The sequence below is a fragment of the Podarcis liolepis genome (genome assembly GCF_965112155.1).
Source record: "Podarcis liolepis genome assembly, chromosome: 16".
In the NCBI taxonomy this organism is placed as follows: Eukaryota; Metazoa; Chordata; class Lepidosauria; order Squamata; family Lacertidae; genus Podarcis; species Podarcis liolepis.
The window spans coordinates 24,943,005-24,957,536 of NC_139567.1; the positions used below are offsets into that span (position 1 = coordinate 24,943,005).

General features: G+C 48.4%; 1 protein-coding gene and 1 long non-coding RNA gene across 7 annotated transcripts in view; one reads left to right on the forward strand and one right to left on the reverse strand.

The window, feature by feature from the left end:
- LOC310695342 overlaps positions 1 to 14,532 on the reverse strand; it is a 362,862-nt gene that overhangs the window by 300,120 nt on the left and 48,210 nt on the right. The gene's annotated exons all lie outside the window — the stretch shown is intronic.
- The window catches only part of IGSF9B (immunoglobulin superfamily member 9B), a 118,413-nt gene that overhangs the window by 27,218 nt on the left and 76,663 nt on the right, over positions 1 to 14,532 (forward strand). For all 6 annotated transcript variants that reach the window (XR_014519952.1, XM_083479165.1, XM_083479166.1 and 3 more), the window contains exon 2: positions 12,196 to 12,393. Coding sequence is in view for 5 of the 6 variants with exons in the window: in XM_083479165.1 (XP_083335291.1) it covers positions 12,196 to 12,393 (198 nt within the window). In the remaining variant the exon portion in view is untranslated. The remainder of the gene's footprint in view (positions 1 to 12,195; positions 12,394 to 14,532) is intronic.

The following is a 14,532-nucleotide window of genomic DNA, read 5'->3' on the forward strand; positions in this document are numbered from 1 at the left end:
GCTGTCTTGGGGAGCAGAAGTCTTGTACAGGGCTGCTCCATTCATGTTCTGCATGGTCTTCTGCATGGGTGGAGGATAACTTCTTTTTCTTCTTTTTTTTGCATTTTATTGAGAAACCAAGTAGTTCACATTTCTCAAACTGACAGGCAAATTGAGGCACAACTGTCCTTCGAAACTCACATGTCTCTGAATTTTGCAAATCAGTTCTCTGAAGCAACAAAAATGTACTGAAAGTATGCACAAAAATGCATATATTGGTGAAAATGGCAAAAATGCATTTTATTGGGGGTAAATTGCTTGCAAAAATATGTATATTAGCCAAAATTGCATACAAAAATACGTTTTGGTGGCTGGACCTGGGAGCTCACCTAGGAAAGCTAGAGTCTGAAGCATAACTAGCAAAATCCTTGAATGACTGTTTAGGCAAGGGGCTAGTCCTTAGTATTTTTATGTTGCCTGCCCAAACCAGAGGCTCATACTGACTGCCAAGTTCCAGGGTCATGTCTGGGTCTAAAGTGGACTCTGAGTACACACACACACACACACACACACACAGAGAGAGAGAGAGAGAGAGAGGGAGAGAGAGAGAGAGAGAGAGATGGTAGCCCACTAGATTAGCAGCCATTTGCCAGGGATGCTGTGCTTGCATCCAGCATTCCAGACCCTGCATTGAGCCAGCAGAAGGTTGGACCTGGATGACTTCCCTGGTCCCTGGGATTCTATGCCTCTTCTGCTGCCTGCTTCCCGTTTCCTTCTCTGTCTGCTTTGCTCTGCTTCGAGCCTTGCAAACTAAACTGAATTTGCAAAACCCTACAGGTGAGCAGGTGGCCCTGGTGCTGACCGGGAGATAAGAGAACTGGGGACAATGCCAAGGCGCATCAAGTCCTCTGTTTCCTGGCTGGTCTCCAGCTGTGTGTTCGGGAGATGCCGCAGTTGCTTTGTACCAGAGACAACTTGGACCAGCTCCGAGTTTCCACGCTGCATAAAATGACTGGGCAGGGAGCTGGCTTCGTTAGGTGCTGAAAAAGCAGCTTGGGGCACTGTTCTCCTTCCAAGCATCCAACCAACCTCCCATCACTGATGGAAGTTTCAGCAGAAGCTCCTTTGTGAGACCCTGAACAAGGAGTCTGGAAAGGGGCTATAACCCAGCAAATGCTTATTCTTTTTACCTTGCCTTGGATGCAACCTGGACTTCCTCCAAGGAGCTCATAGCAAAGTATGTGGTGGTTCCCTCACTGTGAGAAGTGAAGTTAACAGGGAACCAGGCAGAGGGCCTTCTTGGTAGTGGCACCCAGAATTCTTGACGGGACAGAATATGATTTGAATGTGCTCTAAAATGCATATTGTGTACAGAAGCGTGGAATCTACCTTTTTCACAGGTGCTACAAACTGGGGTGACTTCTCTTGGAGCACATTTTAATTTCAGCCTTGCCCTTTTCCCGAAGAATAGTTTGGCCATGGGATAAGTTACTTGCCAAAATCCACATGTGCTCTGCAGCCCTTAGTGATGGTGCCGATGAGCCATGGGGGCGTCTTCTCTAGAAAGAGTTGCTTGATGCCGCCTTTGTTATCTCTTTGGCCCCAAGCCTGCTAGATGCTACTGTTGATAAATTTCTGCCCCCTCTGGCATTTGTTTTTAAATGATTTCCAACACCTGCTGTTAATGTTCTGCTTTTTCAATTGTTTCAGTGTTCTGAATTCTTGTTTTAAATGTTGTTTTAATAGTCCATCTGGAAAATCTTAGAGTTGAAAAGCAGGGTATAAACCTTTGTAAAATGAAATGGAACGTTGCCTGTTCAGGGAGCCCTTTTCACAATGGCTTTTGTGCCACACGTGTGTATGGGAGAGAGAGAGAGAGAGAGAGAGAGAGAGAGAAGAGACTAGTTCTTTTCAGACCTGGTATCTAGCCAGTGGGACGCGGGTGGCGCTGTGGGTTAAACCACAGAGCCTAGGACTTGCCGATCAGAAGGTCGGCGGTTCGAAACCCCGTGACAGGGTGAGCTCCCCTGCTCCTGCCAACCTAGCAGTTCGAAACCACATCAAAGTGCAAGTAGATAAATAGGTACCGCTCTGGTGGGAAGGTAAACAGCATTTTTGTGCGCTGCTCTGGTTTGCCAGAAGCGGCTTAGTCATGCTGGCCACATGACCCAGAAGCTGTACGCCGGCTCCCTTGGCCAATAAAGTGAGATGAGCGCCACAACCCCAGAGTCGGCCATGACTAGACCTAATGGTCAGGGGTCCCTTTACCTTTACCTTTATCTAGCCAGTAATCCCACATGCAACATGAGATCGAATTTTCACTTTTCCCATGTTCTGCCTTTTGTCTCTGCCCTTCACCGAGCATACTGTTCTCAGAGTGGCCAAACTAGATGCCCCTAAGGGGAGCTTGTAAGCAGGGCATGAACACAGTAGCACTCTCCCCATCTACCATTTCCAGCAACTGGTATTCAGAACTAGACTGCCTCTGACAGTGGAGGTAGAATGCACCCTGCAGTGTACCACTGCCCTCAATTGCGGGGGCAAGGTGGGCACGCTTGGTCGGTGGTCACATGTGCCTTGATCTCTTGCAAAATGGTCCTTCCCTGTAATTTACCCCTGCTAGTACTTCTTCTAGTTTCATTCTCAAGGCGAAAATGAACCTGGGACAACAAAAGAAGTTGCAGCCTGGTCTTGAACACACCAGGAAAAGGTGTAAAAGGTTCTGGCCACAAGCTGTCAAATTGAGGGTCAAGTTTGGGGCGAAACATAAAGGTGCTCTCCGGAAATGGGTGACGGCTGCAAAGTAGATATTGCAGAGAAGGTGCTTGAATTAATTGATTTAGAGGAATTGCGCTACCAAATCCCCAGGGAAATTAAAAACATTGTAGAGAGATAAAGATGGAGACTCTAAAACTATGGATCAAGCTGCAGAACTTGTGGATGGTTAATGTTAAATGGCAGCGGGGTGGGAATAAGATCATAAGGAACCCTTTTCAGCTGGAGGGCCATATTGAATCATAGAACTGTAGAGTTGGAAGGGACCACGAGGGTCATCTAGTCCAACCCCCCACAACGCAGGAATCTTTACCAAATGTGCGACTTGAACCCATAACCCTGAGATGGAGTCTCATGCTTTATCCACTGAGCCATTCCATGTACTGGGAGTGGGGCCAGAGGCAAAAGTGGGCAGGGTATCTAATGTGAACTTAACCTTTGTTTCCTGCCCCATACACCTTTGTTTATTCCCCATTCAGATGAGCAAGAGGTTTTATTGTCCAGGGACACATTCCAACCAGCCAAAAAGGTTTGAGGTGTGAAGTAGCCCTCGCAAGGCTAGTGGCTTGGAGAGAGTGGTAGTGAGGTCTGGAGAGTTTCTGGTACCAGATAGAGAGGACTGCAGGCCGTATTTAGCCCCAGAGCCTCAGGTTCTTAACTCCTGCCTTATTTACACGGATTCTTAAACACACAGAGGCTGCATTCACATGGCAGTTTATTCTATTTGCATGGTATTTCCCTAACAGTTAATTTCTAGGTAATTCTATTTGAGCTCGCACATGATATATATAAGCCCCTTCTGGAACGATAGTGAAATATAGTACAAGTTTAGCACTCCTTTCTGCATTATTTGCAAAAAATAAATAAATATAAGAGCACAGAAAAGAGCCTTGCGCTGTATTTCACTAGAATCCCAGAAGTAGGTTTTACGTTGTATGAAAGCATGTAACACTTAGGGGAGAGTCATGCAAAAGGTGCAAGGCGGATGCAGCCAGAGTCTGCGCTGTAAAACAAGATGTGAAAGGCTTCTGGGCTTCAGCTAGTTTTTGCCCAGGATCTTTTGCAGCAGCTCCAGTGACTGAAAACCAGAACCTGTCCCTTTTAGGAGGCATTGCTCAGGGCTCTGAGTTCCAGAGGTCCTTGCATGTTCCTTGCAATAGCATGCATGCATGTTTGACAGCAATAAAAGTTTCCCTCCTCTTCCTCCCTCAACCCTCCCTCAGATATTGTGTGTGTGTGTGGGGGGGAGAGGTGGCAGGATCCTGCTCTTTTTGCACATCCGTGGAGGTTTTCTGAGGTGGTGGGGAGGGCGAGAGGGGAGGGAAGGAGCTGAAGTCTTCTTGTCTGCTGACAGGTTGCGAAAGCCTCAGTCAGATTTGAAATGCAGTGATAATGAGGCGCATCAAGGTGCGAACAAAGCGTGTGCAATTGGTGTGTGTGCGTGCGCATTGGGGGAGGTCAGCCATTGCATGGAGGGTGGGAGAGGAGGTTGCAGCAGTAGATGCTTTCTGTAGGCTTCTTTTGGGGGATGGAGAGGAGGCAGCAGGGAGCTGCCACCAGTCTTTGAAATTGAGAGGGACCTCTCTCACTCACGCACCCCCTTTATTTTTAAGCGCAGGGTTGCCTTAAAAAAAGAGAGGGGAGGGGCAGCTGATAGGTGAGCGATTCCACCATTTACTCTGCAGTCCTATAGACCAGGGGATATCTGAAATCTCCTGATAAGACTTCCGACCCATTTGCAGCTGCAGGTCTTTCTCAACTTCTAGACATTTTGACAATAGAAAAAAACAACAAGGCTGTATTTTTAAACCCACTTGCTTGGGAGGAAGCCCCATTGGACTCAGTGGGGCTTCCCTCTGAGTAGACATATATAGGATTATATTGTCAAAAAGGAAAAGAAAAGAAAAAGGCTTCCCTTCCCTTTAGGTTAGGCTACTGAAAGAAAGCTAGCTTAGGTGGGGACCAGGAGAGGGTTTTGGGGTGTTTGTGGAAGGACATTCAGCTTGGTTCTGGTACTGGGGGAAAATTCTGGCCGAAGATGTATTCAGCAGACCCCCTTTATTCTGAGTGCATGCCCCCCATTGCTTCTGAGCCACTGTTTTGCATCAGGCTCTGGATGGGGGGTCATTGGGGGATTCTAGTAAAAAAAAAAGTGAACCCCAAGTTGATCACACAAGAGTAATGCCTGCCCACCCTTTGCAATTGATGTGGTGCAATCTGCATTTAAACGCCACACAGCTTTCTCCCTCTCTCCTTCCCCGCATTCTTGTTCCCTCCTGATAACATCCACGTATGCATATCTCTATTATCTTCCCTAGGCTTGTGCTGGTGTTTGTGTAGCGCTGTGGCTTCTCCAGCTATCTGGTTTTTGCAACCTGCAACACCGAGGCCACCTGACCCACCCGGGTCCCCGAGAGACTTTCGTCGTAAGCCCAGCTGGGGCCCCGCTGGGGCCACTTGCTGGTTAATGCCTCTATCTCCTGGGTGCCAAAAATAGATTTGCCGGCGTACTAGATTCCTGCTGTGGAAAAAACAGTGATGTCATTCTGGGCCAATCAGCACCAGCCCTGCAGAGCAGAGCGCAGGAGCTGGCAAGGGGAGGGGAAGCTTTTCTCTTTCTCTCCCCGCTCAACTTCTTTTTCTTAAGATGCCTCGCTGGAGGAGGCAGTGGTCCTGTCCTGCTTTCATGCAGGGAGGGAGGGAGGGAGGGAGAGAGAGAGAGAGAGAGAGAGAGAGAGAGAGAGAGAAGGGAGCGAGGCAAGCCTGTGGTTCTTTTGTGCTGAGGTTTAGCCCTGGGATGGCTGAATCTTCAGTGTAGATGGAAGCCAGCTCCACTCATCCAGTCATAGATATAGATAAGGGTGTGTGTGTGTGTGTGTGTGAGAGAGAGAGAGAGGGGGGGGGAGGGGGGGCACAACTTAAGGATTCTGGTTATTCAGATCTGGCTTGTTTTCTTTCAAAGGCTGGGTCCCCTGGGAGGGGCAGATTTAGCACCCCACTCCCTGCTCCCCTTTAATTTCAAAAATAGAATTGAATGGTTGTTGGCTGTGCATACGGGGCAGCGTGCGAGGTGAGGGGTTTATGCTGTTGTAGTAAGTGGGGGAAACCCTCACCCTTGACAGTTGACAGATGGGTCTTCTCTGATAGGGACACCCATTTCTAGAGTGTGCAAAACGTAAGGTTTTTTTTTTTTTTTTTTAAAAGGGGTTTGGGAGTGAGGAATAGGACCTCTCTGTTGGGATGAAGCTTCTTGTTTCTCTCCCTCCCTCAACATTCAATATTTGGAGTGGGGTGGGGTGGGTGTTAATGGTTTGGAAAAGAGACCCTCAACCCACACAACTTGTTCCGCCTGTGTCAATTTGCCCATCTACCTCCTGGTCAATTTTTAGACAGCTAAGAGCATCCCTGAATATTCATGGAATGCAATTCGCTTGCCTTTGGTGGGGAGGGTCACTACAGCCTGTGTTCCACACAGCTGGGATGGCAGGGAGGAGAAGGAGGCTCCCAAGCTGAAGGAAGGTCTTGCTTCAGGTTTAATGCCCTGGTGTGCCTCTCTCTCTGTAGATATTAATCTCTAGATGGAGGACCCCGTCCCTCTCAACAGACAGTCAAGCTTCATATGACAGTACTGATGAGAAATGACATCACCAGGCTGCACCAGCTGCTGTGCCGGGTTCTCCTTTCCTTTGCAAAAAGCAATGTGTTTGGTTAACTCTTGCTCTCTTCCTCAAAAGGAGCCAAGAACATCATAATGCTTGGAGGTCTTTTATTTGAGAAAAATACCTTTTCTTTGTTTCAAAGCACCTCACTTTCCCAGTAGCCCTTATTTCTAATCGCCAAGCTTTTTTCTCGCTCTTCCTGCCGTAGCTTGCCCTATATAAGTGATTCTAGCGATATAAACTAAGTCCGCATTTTACTTTGAATCCAGGTGAGATGGGCTTCAGCTTCGTTTTCACCTGCCAGCCCCAAGAGAGTGACCAGGCAGGCTTTTGTTAATGAAGTGTTAATGGATGGCCATGCCATTATTGCTAATGTTCAGGGTTGTTCTGATGTTCAGTGCTTTTGTTTTAAGTGCTTATTAAAAGGGACATTAGAATCTGTAATAAGGGCCAGGCGCATGCTGAGTTTTGGTAGCACTGCAGAATATAGAGGCAAATGATTTACCTCCCTGTAAATGTAAGCTGGTTCCCTTTCCACCCAATTTAAAAGTAAGATTCTAGTCCTTATGGATTCAAATCACAATACAGTGGTACCTTGCTTTACAAACTTAATCCATTCTGAAAGTCCATTCTTAAACCAAAGCGTTCTTAAACCAAGGTGTGCCTTCCAATAGCAGCAGGGGACTCAATTTACAAATGGAACACACTCAACAGGAAACGGAACATGTTCTGCTTCCATGGCAAAGTTCACAAACCAAAACACCTACTTCCGGGTTTGCAGCGTTCTTAATCCATGTTGTTCATAAACTAAGCTGTTCTTAAACCAAGGTACCACTGTACTCTTATTCCATGACACCCACTGTACCCTTTCCCTTTTCTGCGCCTGCACCTTAACAACTGGACCTCGTGTGGTGTGAGTTGGTTAGAGAGTCACCAACATCTTTTATTCCAAAAATGCCAAAATCTCCGCCCAACTCAGGCTGGACCAGGTAGGGAGGGGAGCAGAAGCAGGGGAGGAGCAACATTTGGCATAATCTGGAGGTTCTGAGGCAGAGCTTGAGCAGGTAGCAGGTGGAACAAAATATGTTGCATGAAACACTAAGCTCTCTGGTTGCATGCAAAATGTTGTGCATGCAATCAAATGTGGAGAAAGAAAAAAGTGGTGTGTGTGTGTGTAATGCACAGAAATGCACAAGTAATTAAAAAAACACCCATGTAGGTTTCTGTGGATATCTGAGGCTATGTAGGGGGTGGGAGGGGGTGAATCAGGAAGGCTGTGGAAATAAAGGCACAGGTTTGACATAACCGTACTGTTTATTTTTTATTTTAAAAAATGTTTCTCCTCTAATAAGGAAGCTGTGATTTTTCACAGTGTTGGCAGTTCGGGCTCTAAAAATAAATGCTGCGATTTACTGGCTTTGCAGATCCTGACACTGGTTACGCAACAGCAGACCAGGAGGGTTGGCTGCCTGGTTAGACCAGTGAGACAAGGGCTGTTAAGTGACCCTCATCCCTCTGCGTTGGTGGAAGGAGCCCGGCTGAGAGGCACAGCACAGCCTTTGCATGCGAAGGTCCCCTGCTTCCATCCTTGACAAAAGACTCTCACCTGGAAAAAGACCCAAACCCTGGAGAGACACTGTCAATTAATGCAGAATAGGCTGGTCTGGTTGGGCCAGCAGCCTCTGCCTGCACAAGGCAGCTTCCTCTGCTCCTCAAACGCAGAAAGAGTCCCACTGAACCAGACCAGTCTGCTGCTTTCTACAGTGGCCAATCTGATGATTCCAGGAAGCACACAAGCAGAGCTTGCAGTCAGTACTTATTCCTGCTGTTTGTACAGCTACTGTACTGACATGCAGAGGTAACAGGGTTATGAACCTTGAGGATCTGTTTTATCAATGTGGATTACAGACATATCATCCATCTAATCCCCTCTTTTAAAGCCTGAGAGCAAAGGCACACCAGCGTGGTGTTTTGGTTAGAGTGTTGGAACAGGGCCTGGGAGAGCAGGGTTCGAATCCTGCATTCGGCTATGAGGCTTGCTGGGAGATTTGGGGGCAGCCACTGCTTCTCACCCTCACCTACCTCAGAGGGTTGTTGTAGAGGTTAAATGAGGAGGGTGCATACCACCTTGAGCGCCTTGCGGGGGCGGGGGCGGGGGGGGTTATAGTGCAATACTGGTCCATCTAGCCCCAGTATTGTCCACACTGTCTGGCAGCAGCTGTCCAGGGTTTGACACAGAAGTCTTTCCTCTGCTAGGGATTGAAACTGGGACGTTCTGCATGCAATGTTCTGTTTTACCACTGAGCTAACAGCTCTCTGGACGCTGTTTCCCTGAAGGTGGGATTAGTCTGGGAACTGAACTGAGAGCCTTTCTCACATAGCTTTACCGTGTGTGAATGAGAGAACGAGAGTGATTGAGTCAGACCCTGTAGGCCAGTAATATTGGGGAGGCATGGTAGGTTTCAAGTCTGCACAGACCTGTGTGCCAGCCATGCCATGTCCCCTAGTGGCAGTCCTGGCCACCTGAACGTTGCACTCTGAGGAAGGGATTGCAGAATGCACAAAAAAGTATATATTTTCTACAAATGAGACACAAAACTATCCAAAGCTATCCAATATTGGAAGCATGAGTAAGGCAGTATTTTTATTTTAATCACAGGTTTCTATGGGCATTTCCTTTCTACACGTTGTTTTGCTTCTTCCTCAGAGTGAGGCATTGTGGGCAAATTCCTTCCAGAGAGCACCTGCACCGCTGCTTTGCTGCAATGACAGCAAAGAGCTATTTCCCCTCCGAGTTATTGTTCAGGTCTGTTTTTGCAGAGGACAGGTCCAGCAAGCTGGGAATGGTTGACTGGCCAGCCAGTTCGATCCAGGGCAGTGATGGTGGTGGATGGGCCAGCCATACAGGTGGAGGAGGCTGGTGCCTATGATCCATCACCCTTTCCAGTATGCTGCCTGAGTCATGATGGGGCCAGCCCCGGTAGACTTGTGGTCTTCCCATTGTGTGATGTGCTCTCAGTTGTGTGAGGCAGTGCCTTCCTACAGCATGTCAGAGGTCAGCACCCCGCCACCCATCAAATGGCCACATCATGGGGTCCCATGTGGGGAACTGGTTGTGGGTCTAAAAGGCCAAAAATTAGCATTGCGATCTAGGGTTGGGTGCAGGTGGCAGAGACAGTGATGCAGATACACATCTCCCTTTTGCAGGATTTGAGTTGCAAATCTGATGCTGTTTGATTACAGCTGAGTCTTTAGCCAGGACATGGGACGGCTGTTTTTTAGCAAGTTAGCTCATTGGTTCAGGATTGTCTACAGTGAGTAGTATTGGCTCTCTGGGGCATCAGACGATGATGCAGATTTGAGCTGAACTTCTGATGCTCTGCATGTTCAGGTGAAATAGACTTGGAATTTGGGTCTATAAGTGTCCGTGCGTGCATTTGATTCTGGATTCTGGCTTATGGGTTGGATGGAGGTGTGATTCTCAGGTTGCAGTTAGGGTGGAAGGCACCAGGTGTGTGTAATGGATGCCGGCCTCTCTCTCTCTCCCTGGGTGTAGCAGCCGCTGTAATCCACCGTGTTTCTATTTTAACAATGCTGCCACTGCTTGTACTGCAGCCCGGCTGCGTCAGCGGTTTCCCCATCAAAGGCCCGTTCCAGGGATTTTTTGGAGCGCTTTGCTGGTGATTGGCTGCAAAGGCAAATTGGTTTATGAATGGATGCTGCTCCTGCTATAGGGAGGGGAGAAATTCCCTGCAGGTATTGCTAGGCGATGCAGAGATGCTAAAATACCCCCCCCCCCGCAAAGAAACACACCAAAACCCATGTGGTTCTTCCCAGGTCTCCCCTCCTCCTTTCTGTTCTCTGAAATGAGAGGCAGGGAGGCTTCTCTGGTGGTGGTTGTGAGAAGCCCCCACGGGAAGGTCACCTTGGAGTGATGCTGGGAGGCTGACTCGGCAACTGCCTGAACTGCCTGACTCTGCCTTTGTCGGCTCAGGGTAAATCCCCTCCAGGCAGGGGGCGTTTAGAGGATGCCTGCCTATGTGCTGTGAGCAGAGGGGTCCAGAGTAGATTTCTCATCTTGCTACCTTTACAGAACAGGCTTTTGCACAAACAAGTGTATATTCCTTTGGACACACAGGTGTCTCTTCTCTTCCCAGTTTTTTTTCTTTCTACTTCCTGCTTTCTATCCTCAACAGTCAGCTGCATCTTGGAGCCTTTTGCAGAGATGCCTATTTTTTGTGTTGATTTTTTTTATAATCTTGCTGATCTCTCCCCTTTCCTATGCCCTCTGCTTGACCCACCCTTTCATCCTGGGAGCCTGTTCCCCTTCGCTTGGCTGTCAAGAGCAAAGTGGACCGAGACGATGCAAAAGGCGCAGAGCATTCTGAGCACAAGTTTGGTGTTGACCGTGATAAGGAATACGATGGTATTTCTCAAGATTAAATTTGCAGCCAGTTGTGCGTTTGTCCCCTCCTGATGGATATAAGGGGAGGGCCCATTGCTTCATGATAAAACATGTGCTTTGCATGCAAAAGGCCCCAGGTTCACAGAATAGTAGATTTGCAATTTGGCTCCCAAGGATCATCTAGACCAACCCCCTTCAATACAGAATTTTCAGTCCCTGGGATCTCCATCTAGAGTTGGGAGAGATCCCTGCTTGAAACCCTCAGAATGTGGATTCCTGGTAGTGGGGTGCTGCCCCCCAAAAGAGAATGCCTTAAACAACAAAGCTCCTCGCATCATGGGGAAAAGTACAGACATGTTTCTTCTCTTCCTAGGCACTGTGTTGCAAAGCCAAAGTTGTACTAAACACATTTGATTATGAATTTTTTTAAGCCCCAATATCCTACCACTTTAAACAGCCATTGCGTCCCTCCAAGAATCCTGGGAAATGTAGTTTATTAAGGCTGCCAAGAGCTGTTAGGAGACCCCCCCACCCTCTATGGAGCTAGAGTTCCAAGAGTTCCCTCTGAAGAGGGATTGGTTGCTAAACCACGCTGGTAATTGTAGCTCTGGGAGGGGAATAAGGGGATCACCTAACATCTGCCAACTTCTGTTCCCAGGATTCTCTGTGGGAAGTAATGACTGCTTAAAGTGGTATGATGATGTTTCAAGTACCGTCTTTTTTGCACCATAACACTCACTTTTTTCCTCCTAAAAAGTAAGGGGAAATGTCTGTGTGTGTTATGGAGGGAATGCCTACGGGTGGCATGCCTACGGATTTCCCTCCTCTAAAAACTACGTGCGTGTTATGGTCGGGTGCGTGTTATAGAGCGAAAAATACGGTATATAGCACGGGTGGGGATTGTGATGGCCATTGGCTAGAAACAATAAAATCTACTGTGGTGTTTTTTGATTGAGGTGGGGAGCCTTCCACCAAAACCTCTGTTCTTTTTCTGCCCAGGAAGAGGGCATTAAGGCAGTGGTGGACCTTGGGCTCTCAAATTCCAGTGGCACCTTGTGCAACACTAAAACTTGCCCCCGGCCTCTCTCGGTCCATTCTGCAGCACCGTTGTGGTGCCCCCTGCAGCATGGTGCCAAGTGCACCTGAACTGGTTTTGCTCCCCTAAAACTGCCTCTGGTTAAGGAGTCCTCTGGCCTGCGGCTTGGCAAGTACAGAGTGCGAGTGAGTAAGTGCAGCCAATGTCACTGGCCATTCGAAGCTTGCTGAGCTTAAAAGTTGCTCCTACTGAAAACAAGAATCACTGGCCCTTGCCAGACGAGCAATTGGGAAGCAGCACCACTGATTCCCCCTCTCCCTTTCCTCCTTCTCTTTCTCTAGGTGCCCACGGCTTAAGGGAGGAACCCGAGTTTGTGACAGCTCGTGCTGGTGAGAGTGTGATCCTGGGATGCGACGTAATCCACCCACTGACCGGCCAGCCCCCTCCTTATGTGGTGGAGTGGTTCAAGTTTGGAGTGCCTATCCCCATCTTCATCAAGTTTGGGTTCTACCCTCCCCATGTGGACCCAGAATATGCCGGTGAGTCTTCTTTTTACCCCGTCGCAATAAAAACCATGGAAGAATTTTTCTCATTTACACTAAAAACTTGAATGGGTTCTATTATTTGCATAGGGTTTTGATTTTTAAAAGACAAGCATGAAAAAGGGAAGCATTGCAGAACCACCTATTAAGCAGGATTATGCATGCTTCATCTAAGTCCACCAGTAATGCACTACTTTTGTTGCAAATTAACGACATGTTGCATAATACACTTGTAAAAAAAAACCAAAACCAGGCTGGAGGGACCCTTGTAAAATCATCACAGTTGCTAGCCAATAGGTGCTTACCACTGTGGACTCCCCCCGCCCCTTTACAGGCAGCAGTTCTGTAAGCTCCTAATCTGCAGGGTCTATAGATTTGAAACCTGCAGAATCATTTCTTGTATCTTTCCTACCCCAGAACTTGTAGCTGCACAGAAAAACGCGTATCTTGTGTTCGTGGCTGGGGAGATAAGATGCTTTTCAAAGTGACCTCTGCCACAAGTAAACTGCTGCATCTGTCTTTACCCTTGGTTCAATTTGGGCTGGCTGGTTAAATACAGAGATCAGGCCAGGCTCGTTTTGCCTCCATCACCACCACCTCCCTCTTCTTTTTCAGGAAGTTCTCTCTCTCTTTCCCCCTTTTTTTATTCCATCATTTCCGCCTGGTTGGTTTTAATTAAGCAGCGGCAGAGAGAAGCCAGCTGGGCTGTCGGGGCCAAGAGAAGCCGAGGCAGCGAAAAGGAGGGCATCCGCTGCTGCTCCCGTGCCTGTTGCCTTGGCTTTCCAGTGGCAGCAGAGAGCCCTGAGTGATGCTTTCGGGGGCCCTGTGCTGGAAACCTCATGTGACATCCTCGGAAGGGGGAGCTGCTGCTGCTGCTGCAACTCGCTCGCATGCTCATGTGCTAAACCTCTTTGGACGGATGCGTTTGGGGGGAGCCGGGGAGAAGAGAACGAGAGCTGACATTGTGGAGGGACATGGCCTACCTTGGCATGTCCTTGTCCCCAGCTTCCACGTGGCCCTGAGGGCTTGACTCCAGGGCCATCTCAGGATAGCTCCAAAGACGAGGATGCCTGGTAAATGCTGGAGGACTCCTGTGCTTACTGGACCGTCCTTTGAATTTCTGAGCGCTTGTGTAGAGTTGAAAACTTTGAAAAGCAAATGTAGAAGAAGACAGCGTAAGGGATGGAAGCGAGTGGCTTGGATGGCCCTGGCTATGCTCTCCCACGTGTCTGGCTGAATGTTTGCTGTGGCCACAAGCAGCCAGGAGTGCCCCTGGATGCCATTCAGGAATGTGAACTAGCCTATTAGGTCACCTCTTGAAGCACTGCAGTTTTCCCGGCACTTGAGTGGCAGATTTGGAGAGAAGATGCATTTGACGCTGCTGCAGTAGTTCGGGCATCATTTGTGCAGCCCATACCCCCCAAAATCTAGCTGAATCCAATGCTGGGTGTCAGTTGGGCGCTCTCTGTCTGTCTTTCTCTCTGTCTTTCTCTGCCCTTGGACTCTAAGAAGAGCTCAGCTGCTAGATCACACCAAGAGGGCACCTGAAAGGGGGGGGGGGAGAGAAACAGCAACACACTGGCCTCTACCATGAAGCAGAGGACAAAGACCCTTGGGAGGCCGTTCCCCTTACTTTCCAGCACAAATGCCAAAGCATGGGAAAGATGCATGTCAGAAAGCAGAGTTGCTCTTCACTCAGGTCTCCTTGTAGGCAAGGATGAAAGGATTAAACAGGGGCTATGTGAGCAGGGTACATTTTGAGGAAGGCTCCATTCTGTGCCTCTCAGTCTAGTCCTCCTCATTCTCCTCTTCCCTTCTCTGTTACCTGGTTTGCTTGCTTCGTGGGGGATTGCCTTACCCTGAATACACAGGCTCTTTCTTGAAAAGGGAAGGGGAAGAGGGAACAGCTTTCAGTGATGATATTTTAATCCCCACAAGCTTTTCTCTGGCCTCAGAGAAGACTGGAAACCGGATGCATTCGCTTTGTCTGCTATCTCTCTCTCTCTCTCCCCCCCCCATTGATGCATCTCCAGATGCAGGAATTTCCCTGAGCTTTTTCCTGGAAACTAGGGGCTCTGGTGTCTAAACAAGATGCAACAGTGATGGACACAGTTTCTCTCCATCTACATTGCCCCT